General features: G+C 35.2%; 1 protein-coding gene across 1 annotated transcript; it reads left to right on the top strand.

Moving 5' to 3' along the window:
* Window positions 1–8,882: 8,882 nt before the first annotated feature.
* Window positions 8,883–10,233, top strand: LOC136037232 (probable G-protein coupled receptor AH9.1). Its single transcript, XM_065719840.1, has one exon. It carries the CDS (start codon window positions 8,975–8,977, stop codon window positions 10,016–10,018), a length of 1,044 nt encoding a protein of 347 aa, XP_065575912.1. The 5' UTR covers window positions 8,883–8,974; the 3' UTR covers window positions 10,019–10,233.
* The last annotated feature ends 2,218 nt before the right edge of the window (window positions 10,234–12,451 follow it).

The raw sequence follows: 12,451 nt of genomic DNA, 5'->3' as shown, positions 1-12,451 counted from the left end.
TGGTCGATACGATAACCCCTTGGGGAAAAAAAACAAAAACAAATAAACACGCACCCGTGATTTGTTTTCTGGCAAAAAATACGAAATCCCACATTTTTGTAGATTGGACCTTGAAATTTTTTCTGTAGGGTTCTCTGATACGCTGAGTGCGATGGTGTGATTTTCATTAAGATCCCATGACTTTTAGGGGGTGTTTCCCCCTATTTTCCAAAATAAGGCAAATTTTCTCAGGCTCGTAACTTTTGATGAAAAAGACTAAATTTGATGAAACTTATATATTTAAAATCAGCATAAAAATACCATTCTTTTGATATATCTTTTAACATCGAAATTCCGTTTTTAGAGTTTCGTTTACTATTGAGCCGGGTCGCTCCTTACTACAGTTCGTTACCACGAACTGTTTGACTATGAACCGATATAAAGGCCTAACCATAGTCACACCAGACACAGACCTGGCTCTTCCCCAGAAGATTTTGATATTTGTAATACTAAAATTGCACATTGTTTCCAAAGTATGTGATAATGCTCAAATTGCGCTAAAAGGCTCTTAGATACACTTTTCTCTGTATAAGTGTGTGTGTGGGGGGGGGCGGATTTATCCAAATGCCCCTGTATTACTGATTTAATTGTAAATATTACAAATGAAATCAACAATATTTTAAAAATGCTCACATCTGCTCTGCCGCCTAAATAAGTTCCGTCTAGCCACGTAAATTTCGAAAACCGGAAAACTTCATAAATGTTGCTTTCTTTCGTGCTATAAGAAATTCAGATTTAGAAAAAAAAAAGTTTTTTTTTACTGAAAGTAAGTAACAAAATTAAAACCTAAAACGCACAGAAATTTACGTACATGAGGGGGTTGCTCCCTCTCTAATGCCTCGCTCTTCATATTAAAGTATTTTAGAACTTTTAAAAACGATTCTTGTTCTAATTAAACGGCCCTTTTAATTTTTATAGCCTCCCTCACCCACTGAGAAAAACCTCTATTATTAGAAATAGCTGTGGATCATCAAATTGTATAAAATGTTCAGGATGAAAGAATGTATGTTCAGCTAGAGCCAAAACAAAAGTTTCAGGAGGCTTTCTTAATTGTAGTGTTTTTTCTATTGAGTTGCGATGCTCAATAAATCTTTCAATAAATTGTTGGTGAGTTCTATCGATATGTAACTTTCCACAAGAACAAGGAATTTTGCACACCCACTAACTAAATCTCCCCAGGTTAAATCCTTCCTAGATTTAAGGAAACTACCTAATAGTCTCACTGATTGGAAACATGCATCAATGTTATGTTTACGCAAAATTCGTTTAAGCATCTCACCCAAAATAGGTACATAAGGCAAAGAAATGAAACTTTTCGGCATATTTAATTTTGTACACTGTGAAACTCGAATAATCCTATTGATGAGACTAATAGTTGAGGCCAAAATTTGATAAACATGGATCATTGAAGAAATCTGGGGGTTTAAGGCCATGAACTTTAGCCACCATATCTTCGAAATGTTCAGCCTAGCAGCGTGTTAATCCGGTGAGACGGAATTACTTTTGCACCATTATTTGAACTGCAGAACTGCAGTTACATAACTGCGTTCTGTTTCGCAGCTAAGTCGTTGATAAGTCTTACAAAACCTACATAGTTTTCAGCCATAATAGTTATCTAGTTCAATTTTATCCATTGGATGCAATTACGTTCAAAACGAGTATTTGTGTAGACAAGATATTGCTGAAAAAGTCATCCAGCAAAATTTAAAAGTGTTATACCTATGTGAAGTTTGTTGGGGGTTACATCTTGCAGAGAAAGACTTTTGGTGTGTTCATGTCGAAAAGCAATGCAATACTGCGCTAATTCAAGCCCTGTTAAATGTGGACAACTTGCATAATGTGTTTGGAGTTGCATATCCACGATCCATCCTTACGTTCCAGCTGGATAAAACATAATCAAACAGTAGGTAAAGGGCTCCACACGATGGTCGGTATTTTTTAAACTGACAATATTTTTACCACGGTATTTTACAACTCTTTCATTTGACGGAAAACTATGGTCAGCTTTAAGAACAAGAACAGCGCATACTTCATTACATGCAGGAGGGTTGAAACGTCTATAATCCACACCATCTGGCACAGTAAACATGAGCGACAAGTTTGGATGTTATTGTTCCAGTGAAGCAGCACGTTGATTTACATCATCATCCACTTCTCGCATTTTCATATGACTTTGGCACAGATGCTTGTGCTTCATTTCTTCCAACCGATCCATTAAGTTGTGAGAGATCCCATAATCTAAAAGAAGTTCAAGGTGTCCGTCAACAGCTTCATCTGGGTCTAAAAAGTACATTTGGCTATATGAAGGTGGTTGACAATCACCCTAATTGATTTGTGATGGATGCCAGTTTTGGCCCCTAAATTAATATTCTTTTTTTTTACTTGACTTTAGTGTTTTCAGTAAAGTGCTAGTTGGTTGATTTGTACTAGTTTTATTGATATATGTTAGAAAGACCGTGAAGTAAATATTTTTGTTCGTTTTAAGTTTCAGTTTCGCTCTTTACTTCCCTCAGAATTTTTTTTTTTTTTTCATTAATCTGTGGCCGTCTTTAATTAAAAACATGTTAATTAGAAATGTAAGTCACCCCCTCGCTTGCAAATCCTGTAGACATGGTTCTTCATAAATCTTTGCATTATTTTTGGTCTCCAATGGCCTTCAAATGGCTCAAAGAACTGAAAGACTATTTAAACTACCCTTATTGTACGACTATCTGCCTTAGTTCTGCACTAGGATGATAGACTATCATCAAGGAGTGAATTAATCATTTTTTTACAACTCTGAAAAAGTTATGGCAGCTTTCCCCCTCACGGATACTATCTAGCTCTCAAGCCTTTCTCAAAAAAGGATTACAAGAGATTTGTAGGTTAAATCTTCCTGATTCATAAAGTATGGTTCCGAATTTTTTTCGAACTAGCAAGAAAATATGCACTTTTCTATATTAAAAATGAACTACACACTAAGAACTAATTTCTAAGATTGATATCGCCCATCGATTTTTTTAGTATTCTAGAAGTAACTATTTTTCTAAAAAGGATTTTCAAAGTTTCCAGAACCTAAGCATAACTTCCGTATCTATCAAAAAGTTTCGTGAAATTATACCATATAACCTGACTTCGAAACAAAGTAGTTTCTGTGATTTGTTTTTAATGATTAAAATAATTATTTTAATTCATTTTTAATTTCTTTATTTTTTTTAATGGACTATTTCTGTTATTTATTTTTCGTACAATGGGCTACCAATTGTTGTTGGTGTAATTGAATGGAGCTTCCAGAATTTCTTCTCTATGCTCCAGGATCTTTTTTCTGTTATATCATCAACCTAGAAAAAAAAAAAATAAATAAAATAAAATCTTCACAGTCATGCTTTGTCGTACTGATTAATCTACTACACACAAACTAACAATTAGTCTAATACCCTGTAGAAAATCATAAAATATTAATTAAATCAATTATAAATACAATAATTAAAATAGTCAAAAATTCAGAAAGTGCACAAATCCAAAAAATTTACAACTAACAAAATCATGGCACTTCCTACATAAAGAGGGATGTACTATCGTCCTTAGGAAATCCCTCATTGTAGTGGCGTCAAAAATTACCAAAAAATAATTTAAAAAATAACAACAATCAATACACTTTCATCATATATATAACAAAAAAAAATTACCAAATTTCAAATATAATTTAATTCGACAGACTGACAACTTGCTTTCATTTACAAACATATATAAAAACAAGTGGTAAATCCAATACCAACAAAGAAATAAAATAAGACTTAAATATATACCCCCAGCAAACAAAAAGTAAACTAGATTATATATATATATATTTTGACTATTCAACCATAAAAAAATAAAATAATACAAAATCCACTAAATCAATCATACTTACACATTTTTATATTTACAATATTGATTTACAATTATTTAACAGGGGAGGAAGAACCGGACATTTTTACAATACAATTCATGCATTGCCATACACCCACATATACTACACTATTCATTATTTTACAAAACATCAATTAGGCCAGTATCCTTTACATATTGTCCTAAATACTTAACTGTCTCCCTTTGTTTATTCTTTGCAACCTTTCCTAACAGTTCTTTTATTCTGAACTGAATACCACTCTTTAGTACTTGTTCCTTTAGTCGTGACCTAGCAGTCTCGTACTTTTTGCATTCCATAATTATATGTTGAAAATTTTCCTCCACTCCACAGACATTGCAGTCAGATGAGTCTGTCATATTCCATCTTTCCAGCATCTTTTTCGTCTTTGCATGCCCAGTCCTCATTCTGAATATTATGTCTGCAACTCTTTTTTCTGGATGCTTCATTTCATGATTAATGTATCTGAATTCAGTGATTTCTAGGTACATGTTCAGTGATCTTTTCCTGAATTCTTCCAGTTCAACTTCTTTTAGCTTCTCAGCTATCTTTATTGTGGTTTGGATATGAGGTAAAGGTGGATTTTCCATTGTTTCTTTCTTAGTAGCATCCTTAGCCATTTGGTCTGCTCTTTCATTTCCTGATGCACCTACATGGGCTGGGATCCATATCAATGAGACACAGCTTCCTGTCTCCTCAATCATTCTTATATTTTGGACAATACCCCTTGCCATTGATGGGGCTTGCTCGTGGGCCACTTTGAGGTACTTTAGGCAAGATAAGGAGTCTGTACATACTAGGTATTTTCCTTCTTTTCCCTCTCTGACTATTTCTTTTATTGCTGTATCAATAGCAAATAGCTCGGCCATATAAATACTTGTGTGGTCCGACAGCCTATACTGGGTTCCTAGTTTTTTATAATCATCCCATATACCACAGCCAGTGCGACTTCCTATTTTGGACCCATCTGTAAAAAATTTCCTGTAGTCTCTGTAGTTTTCCAGTTCACTCAGTGCAAGTTGCAGCAGGGACTGCTCAGACATTCCTGATTTTTGTCCTATTTCTTCGTGGATTTTCCATGAGATATTTCTTTCTAGTCCTTCAATTTTGTTTGTCTTGTCAGTTGGAATTGTGAGAGGTGACATGTTTGTTGGAAAGTCCTTCATAAGTTTGACTAGATATGGTGTGTTGTGAATTTCAAATCTGTAATCCATAAGGTATGGGTCCATTATGATCTCATTTTTGATAATATCTTCTTGCTCAGTTCCCCTCTTCTTTAATAAATATTTTGCCATAAGTATTTTTCTTCTTGTGGGTAGTGACGTCGTTGATGTTTCAATATGTAAAGCTGGGATTGGTGTTGATTTTAATGCATTTGTTGTCCTTCTTAGTGTCTCATTCCATTTTGCATTTAATTTTCCAAGGATTGTTTTCTTAGCAGATGCATATACCAGATATGCATAATCAATTTTTCCAAGGATTATTGCTTTAGAAAACTGCATTAAAACATCCCTTGGGACTTCATACTTTTTGTTACATATTGCATTAATAAGCATTTGTCGTCTGTCTACAGCTGTTATGAGTTCTTCTATATGTTTTTCCCAGGTCAGCTGACTATCAAGGAGAACTCCAAGGTAGCGGACACTCTCTGTGCATCTAATTTTCAATCCATTCAGGAATATATCTGGGTCTGGTGCTTGTCTTTTTTCACTGGTGAACATCATCATTGTTGTTTTCTCTTCTGAAAGGATAATTTCTTTCTCAGCTGCCCACTGCTCTATGAAATTTGCTGCTTTTTGAGCATATGTCTGAATTTCTTCTCTTTGTTGGCCTTCAACTGTAACAGCTAAGTCATCTGCATATAGATATATTTTGGCTCTTTGGAGGTTATCTGCATTGAGATCAATGTCCTTTTTATCCTTATTGAAAAAGTTCTACTGGTTATCCATTCCTGAAGCCACATACTGTACCTTCTATCTACTTTTAGTTCTTGAATTTTTTCCTTAAGTTTTTCAATATTTACTTTATCAAATGCATGGGCTACCAATACAAATTTGCCCGTTCATCGTCCTTATCATTCAATTCTAATTCCTGTGTTCAAATTTACCTTCTTGGTACTACAAAATGCAATAATAAGAGGGGCATTCCAACATTAAGTGAGATTTTTGTCAACAAGGTAATGGCAACCGTTTTCTATGACTGTGGAGGAGTTGTGCTTGTGGACTTTTTAAAAGGTTGAAGGGATCTCTGGATTTTCCTAAAATTACATTTTAGTGACATTGAATCACATATAGTGACATTTCTAACATTGAAGGAGATTATGGTGAAAAATCTGTTGTAACAATGGATGTCGTAAATCTATTATATATTGAAAGATCCATTGTAATAGAAAAACAAATAAAAAAGTACAAAATTTTGTTTTTTTAATGGCCTTGTACTAAACACCAAAAAACTTTAGACATACAGGTTTGGAATAGCAACAAACGAAAAGATAGAATGTAACCTGACAACTAAAAAATATAGACTACACATTACAAATACTTTTATCCTATAATATAACAATAAGAAATCCATCAATTAATATACAACTTTGAGTGGTTCCAGAACCATATGCCTACATTTTTCAAACCCCTAAGTGGCAAGCGGCTGGGGTACGGATTTAGTTAGCTTCTTAGAATGTAGTTGTAAACCATGAAACTGGATGACCTCCATTCCCTTTTGAATCAAAATTCTTGATAAGTTTAAAAAATAAATGCACCAAATTAAAAAAAAAAATACTGAATTCTCAGAAAAATAATCATATAGAAGGGACAAAACCATGATTGAAAAAATGTCCAAGCTGGAATTGATCGTTTGACATTCTGCTTTTAAACCTAACGCTCTACTAACTTAACCACGGCTCTGTGGATCTAATTTGAACTATTGATATTTTTAGGACCATAATAGCGTAATTTACTAAGGGGCGTTGAGGGGGAACCTCCGGTTAAGAGTTTCGGACCATAGTTATTACAATGATACCGCTTCATGCTTCCAAGCTTTTCCACTTAAGAAGTGGCACCAAAAGTGTTGTTTGTAGTACTATATCGTGCTTACGGATGGTATAATTGGTAAAAGCGCGTAGATATAAGCAATACCTTTCAAATGAGATATTAAAAATCACTCTAAAAAGATCCGATGGCCCACTATCCCAGGTTTTCTACTTGAGACTTGGCGCCAAAAGTGTTGTTTTTAGTTTCATTTGGAAATTGCAGATGGTTGAATTTAGAAAAATAACGTAGATATAAGTGATAGCTTCTTTATGAGCTATTCAATATGTCTACAATGTTCTGGTAGCCCACTAGCCCCACTCCTTGAGAAATGGCACAAAATGTGTCATTTCATGCATGCCAATGGCACAAAAAGTGCAAGCACCTAATGCCACAAGGTGCTTGCAGATGGTGGAATTTATAAAAAAAACAAAAAAAACAAACAAACACATAGACATGAGCAATTACTTTTGAATGAACCATTAAAACCTCTTTATGATGTTCTGGTAACCTGCAACCCTGGGGGAAAAAAAAAACAACAAAAAAACGGGAGACAGGTCAGTGCTACCCATGCAAAAAAGTGATTTTATTTTTTGTTCAAGATGAGGAATTTTAATTTCCCCATAAAATGTTCTCGACCATACTGGTTCCAATCGTACTTTTTCATTTTGATCTGATTCCGGGGTTTCCCGTTTTTTTTTCAAAATCACCATAAATTTCTTCTCGCAATGAACCTTTACTTTTAAGACGAACCGAAATAATAGTTACCATTCCAGAATCAGTGTCGGATGGCAATTTCTTTTCACTAGGCACATTTTTCAAAATACATTTTTAACCTTTGGTTGCTTTAGGGTGTTGTTTGCTCTTTACTAGGTTGCACCTACTTCTACAACCATGATATCAAAGCCATCAAAGGGAAACCAGGAGTAATACAGGTAACAACACAATAAAACATGCTTGGAGAGTGCTTTGGTGCGAGAGGACGCAGCCTGAGAGGTTCAATTTTTCTTTCTGCACTGGTCATAGAAAATATATTTAAATACTGAACAAACCAATGATAAACCCAAAATCACTGAAAATACAAAAACAAAAAAAGTAGAGCAGTTATTTAAAGTACATAATCTTGACAATTTTTTTTTCTTTCATTGTCAGATAGATTTAAAACAACTGATTTCCATTCAGCTTTGCAACTTCATATGAATATCCATAAAAGTAGGCATTAGAAAAATATTTTTGACCATTAAATAGTAGATTTATTTTTATAGCCAACAGAAAAGGTCACGCTTAGATATACTTTAGTCCACTTTGTAGCAGAGGAAACGCTCTAGCGCTGCCTATAGTTAAGAGCAACAAGGCTTCAAAATATTCCTATTTTTTCCAGAGGTACTTCTTACGCCACTAGCGATCATAAAAGCTTCAGAGGCGGCTCTCTAGATTGGAAAATGAAAGTTATAGTGCCCTTTTTAAGACTGAAAGTCATCGGAGGAAAACCAGCCCCCCTCCCAATCCCTTTTTTTACAAATACATACACACAACTTTTGAGATAGTCATGTTGTTCAAATTGGTCCAAGGGTCAAATAACTATGCCTCCAGAGTGGACTTAGTGTCCCACATCCCCCATGGCAAGGGTTGTAAGTTCTGCAAGTTTCCCATTGGTAATGAAAAGAAATGATCGCAGCATTTTGATTTTTATCGGATCGAAGTTTTAGATGTCAAACGCTTGTAATCCCAAAAATGTCCATGGATGACTGGTGGCACAATAAAATTCACAAATTACCAAATTTTATTTAAGCATTTCTCCCATGTTCTTATCTTTCTATAAAATATTTCTGGTCACGTCATCCGTCACGTTCTAAATTATTTCAACTCAAGACTTAATCTTAATCAGTCTTGTGTTTTCTTATCAGAGCTGACGCAATCAAATAAATTTAAGTCATAACTCTAATTCTTTACAAGTTGCACGATAAGAAGTATGTATGAATAGTTTCTTATGCTTGTGAAATTGGATATGTGACTGAAAATGATCACTATTGGATACCCAAAGGACATAAGTGAACTAAATCACTTAATTCAATTGTATGAAAAAATAATGAACGAAACATGCGTTTTAGAAACAGAGGTTGACCAAGTGAATTTTATATCCTACGCAATTATTTCAAATATAATTATAATCATCGGTTTTATTTTCAATGTTCTATCCCTAGTAATTATTTATCGATCACAAATATCAGGTGCCACCCTCACTTATTTATACACTCTGGGATATTCTAATTTATGTGTAATGATTACAGCAACCCCTCTTATACAACACTTTTGGAGTGAGCATTGCAGAGTGTATCCGGAAGCTTTTTATGAAGCTTATCTTGAATTCACAGTCACTAACTTTTCTATAACTCTTTCAATATATGCCGTTCTGTGGCTAACAATTGAACGATACATTTCAGTTTGCCACCCAATTCTATTCCGCAAAGTTCATAAACGCAAAGTGGCATACATTTCAATTTTACTTAGTGTAATTATCGCCATTTCCACAAATTTCTTAGAAAGCTTTGCATCAACGATTGTTAGTTGTAAAGTGGGTTGTGAGTGGCAAGTTGTTGAAAACAGTGATGTCACAGAGAGCACAATGTGGCAAGTATATTCGATTGCATCACAAGTTCTGGCCAGATTTTTGCCAGGAACATTTATGGTGATATTAAATATCGCCATTTTAATTAGATATTCAAAAGTGATAAGAAAAAGACAAGAGCTTAGGAGAAGTAGCTCAGTGGTTAACAGTACAACGAAGTTAACAGAGACATCTGGGCTTTCAAGTGAAGACTCAAGACTTATGGCAAGCTGCCTGATTTTAAGTATCTGGTTCTTAATCACAACCTTTCCAGCAGGGGTGTTGTCAGTCCTCAAAACTGACAGTAGCATTAATGAAACAGAAGCTTTTAAAATATTCAGGACTGTTACGAATAATATGGAACTGTTTAATTTTGCTACCAATTTATTTGCAGTATGCTTATTTAGCCAGCAGCTAAGTGATTCTTTAAGAGACATTTTTATTTCTTGCTTTTAATATAACCTTCTTTTCTTCTTATTTTATCGTTACGTTTATTGCATTAATGACAGTTCTTCGTGGCGTTGAAGCATCTGTACAAAAAATACCGTGCATTGAGCTATTATAATTCAAACGTGATTGATCCATTAGTTTGACAATTCATATCGTAAATCAGTGAGTGATTTTGATTTTCATTTAAGACGTTGAAAAATAAACGATTTCTTTTTTAGTAATTTTGCTTTACTATGGAAATCCTAACTTTATAGGTCCCTTTTAGAGTACTCTTACACCGTAATATCAGCGTTGTATGCCATAAAATTTGTCCCCAAACGAATGATGTGTTTAGTAGTTTCATAATTTCAGGGGAGAACAAACAACTTTTTACACTTTTTTTAGTCGACAACTTCGAGAAGAAGAAAATGTAACAATTACAAAGCAAAGCAGAATATTGTGCAGCATCAGAGTTCACATTGACATATATAAGTTAAAATTGTACTAAGTAGTCATTGGGTATAGGTACTGAACCATCTAGAGGTGCTTGTTGCAATTAAGGCTGACCTTTTCTGTCCACTCTATAAAGCACTTTGTTTTCGGTAGGTTTGACACGCATCACTAAATGAGTGGACCAACTTAAGATAGCCAACTAATCTTAAACTTGGAGTATTTGACCCTCTTTGGCAGAAGAACGTCAAGATAAGAGAGGGGCTGAGGCAAAATGAATCAAGTCCAACAAGGATCTATGTGTGTCACAGCTTTTATGTGAATTATAGACAAGAAATATTTAGGCTCCGTTCCTCTGCCTGCTTCTCTGAGACAAAATACAAGCTCTACGTCCCCCTCTAAACTACTCGTAAGTTTCCACTTTAACTTCCCAAGCATGGACAAGATATTGCACATACGCTGCTTTGACAATCTTACAACACGGGGTGTCGTTTGATTTACCCTGCTACTTAACAGTAAAATTCCAAGTCCCATAGGAGCTTACAATGCAATTTCGAATAGATCAATAGGAGACTGAGAATTTTATACCCCCTCCATCCCCCCAAAAATGGTACCTATGCCCAACACAACACTCCCTGAAAGTTTCAACTCCATTCCGAAGGCCGTCACAGTGATATTGCAGATATGCTATTTTGATCATACAGCTATACATGACCTGTTCTGATTTACCTTTGCCCTCTTCTCCTACTTAAAATTCGAGGTCTTCTTGCCTTCCCAGCACTATTTGGAAGTTTTGACCCGGTCACTCAAGCTATTCCCGGTGTATTGAAGACAACGTATTTAAAAAACTCACCTACCTCCACAACGAAACCACCAGAAAGTTTTGACTTCATTCCCCTGGGCGTCATAAAGATATTTCAGATATGCAATTTTGAAAACCTAGATACACATATTCTGTTCTGATGTACCTCTTTCCCATTCTTTTATTTTAAATTTGTCGTCCTATTGCCCCCCTCCCCCGCCTAAGCGCTCTTTGGTAGTTTTGAGTCGATCCGTTCCCAAGGAATTACAGATAACTTATTTCTAAAACTCAGATCCGCATAACGTTTTTTACCTATATAGGTACGTTTTTGTTTCATGAGTAAGTCTTTGGGGTAGTCTGGGAAATCTTGGCCTAGCGGAGGAGCTCTAAGATGGTTTAGCTGATCATACAACAAAGACAAAACATGCCCGCCTTTTCTACTAAATCTATAGGCGAAAAATGGGCAATGTTCGTAATTTAGGGAAATATCGCCTAGGACTGTGAGGGTTATGTCAGCCCCGGAGGCATACCTATCAGATTATTCTGGACAAAATGGTAAACTAAAAACTTTGATCATATATGGAACCATGGTTGGCTAGGGTACGAAAAAAAGGCCCCACAAGGGGAAGGGCTCATTGTCTTGCAGTCAGTTTCCACCTACAAAAAGGGAACTAAAACTTTCAAATTTGCGACCGAGCGAGCCCCCTCACAATTTTCTGCCACCACACATGAAGTGGTAAAAAAAATATAGGGAAGGGATAGGGTTCTTTGCTAAGGCAGTGCTTGTGCGTGGGCTCTAATTTTAAAGGTATGTGCTTTACCATTTCTTTTACAAAATTACAACATAATCTTTGGGACAATTGAGGACATTTTTATGATATAACCTGTCAGTGATAACTTTTACTATTGCTAATTATCTTCACGAAGAAGCTTTAAGTGTTCTTCAGCGTCAAAAGGGTTGCTTATTCAGGCAATCTAAGCTCCCTCACAATCCAAGCTCAGCATAATACAGAATAGGTCAGAGCCCTCGCTTTTCTTGCCACGTGTTAGTTGTAACATCTTGGATAATTTTCAAGCCTCACCTATTGAAAAAAAAGCAAGGATTATTTTTCTTGATTCCAACGTCACATTTGTATCGAAGAAGTGGAAAATTTAGACGACAAGAAGTTGGCCTGAAAATTGTTTTGACTGTAGCATGGTCCCTATCC

Source organism: Artemia franciscana, chromosome 16 (genome assembly GCF_032884065.1).
Source record: "Artemia franciscana chromosome 16, ASM3288406v1, whole genome shotgun sequence".
NCBI classification, from domain to species: Eukaryota; Metazoa; Arthropoda; class Branchiopoda; order Anostraca; family Artemiidae; genus Artemia; species Artemia franciscana.
Note: the sequence above shows the minus strand (reverse complement) of the source record. Positions and strands in the feature narration are given on the sequence as shown.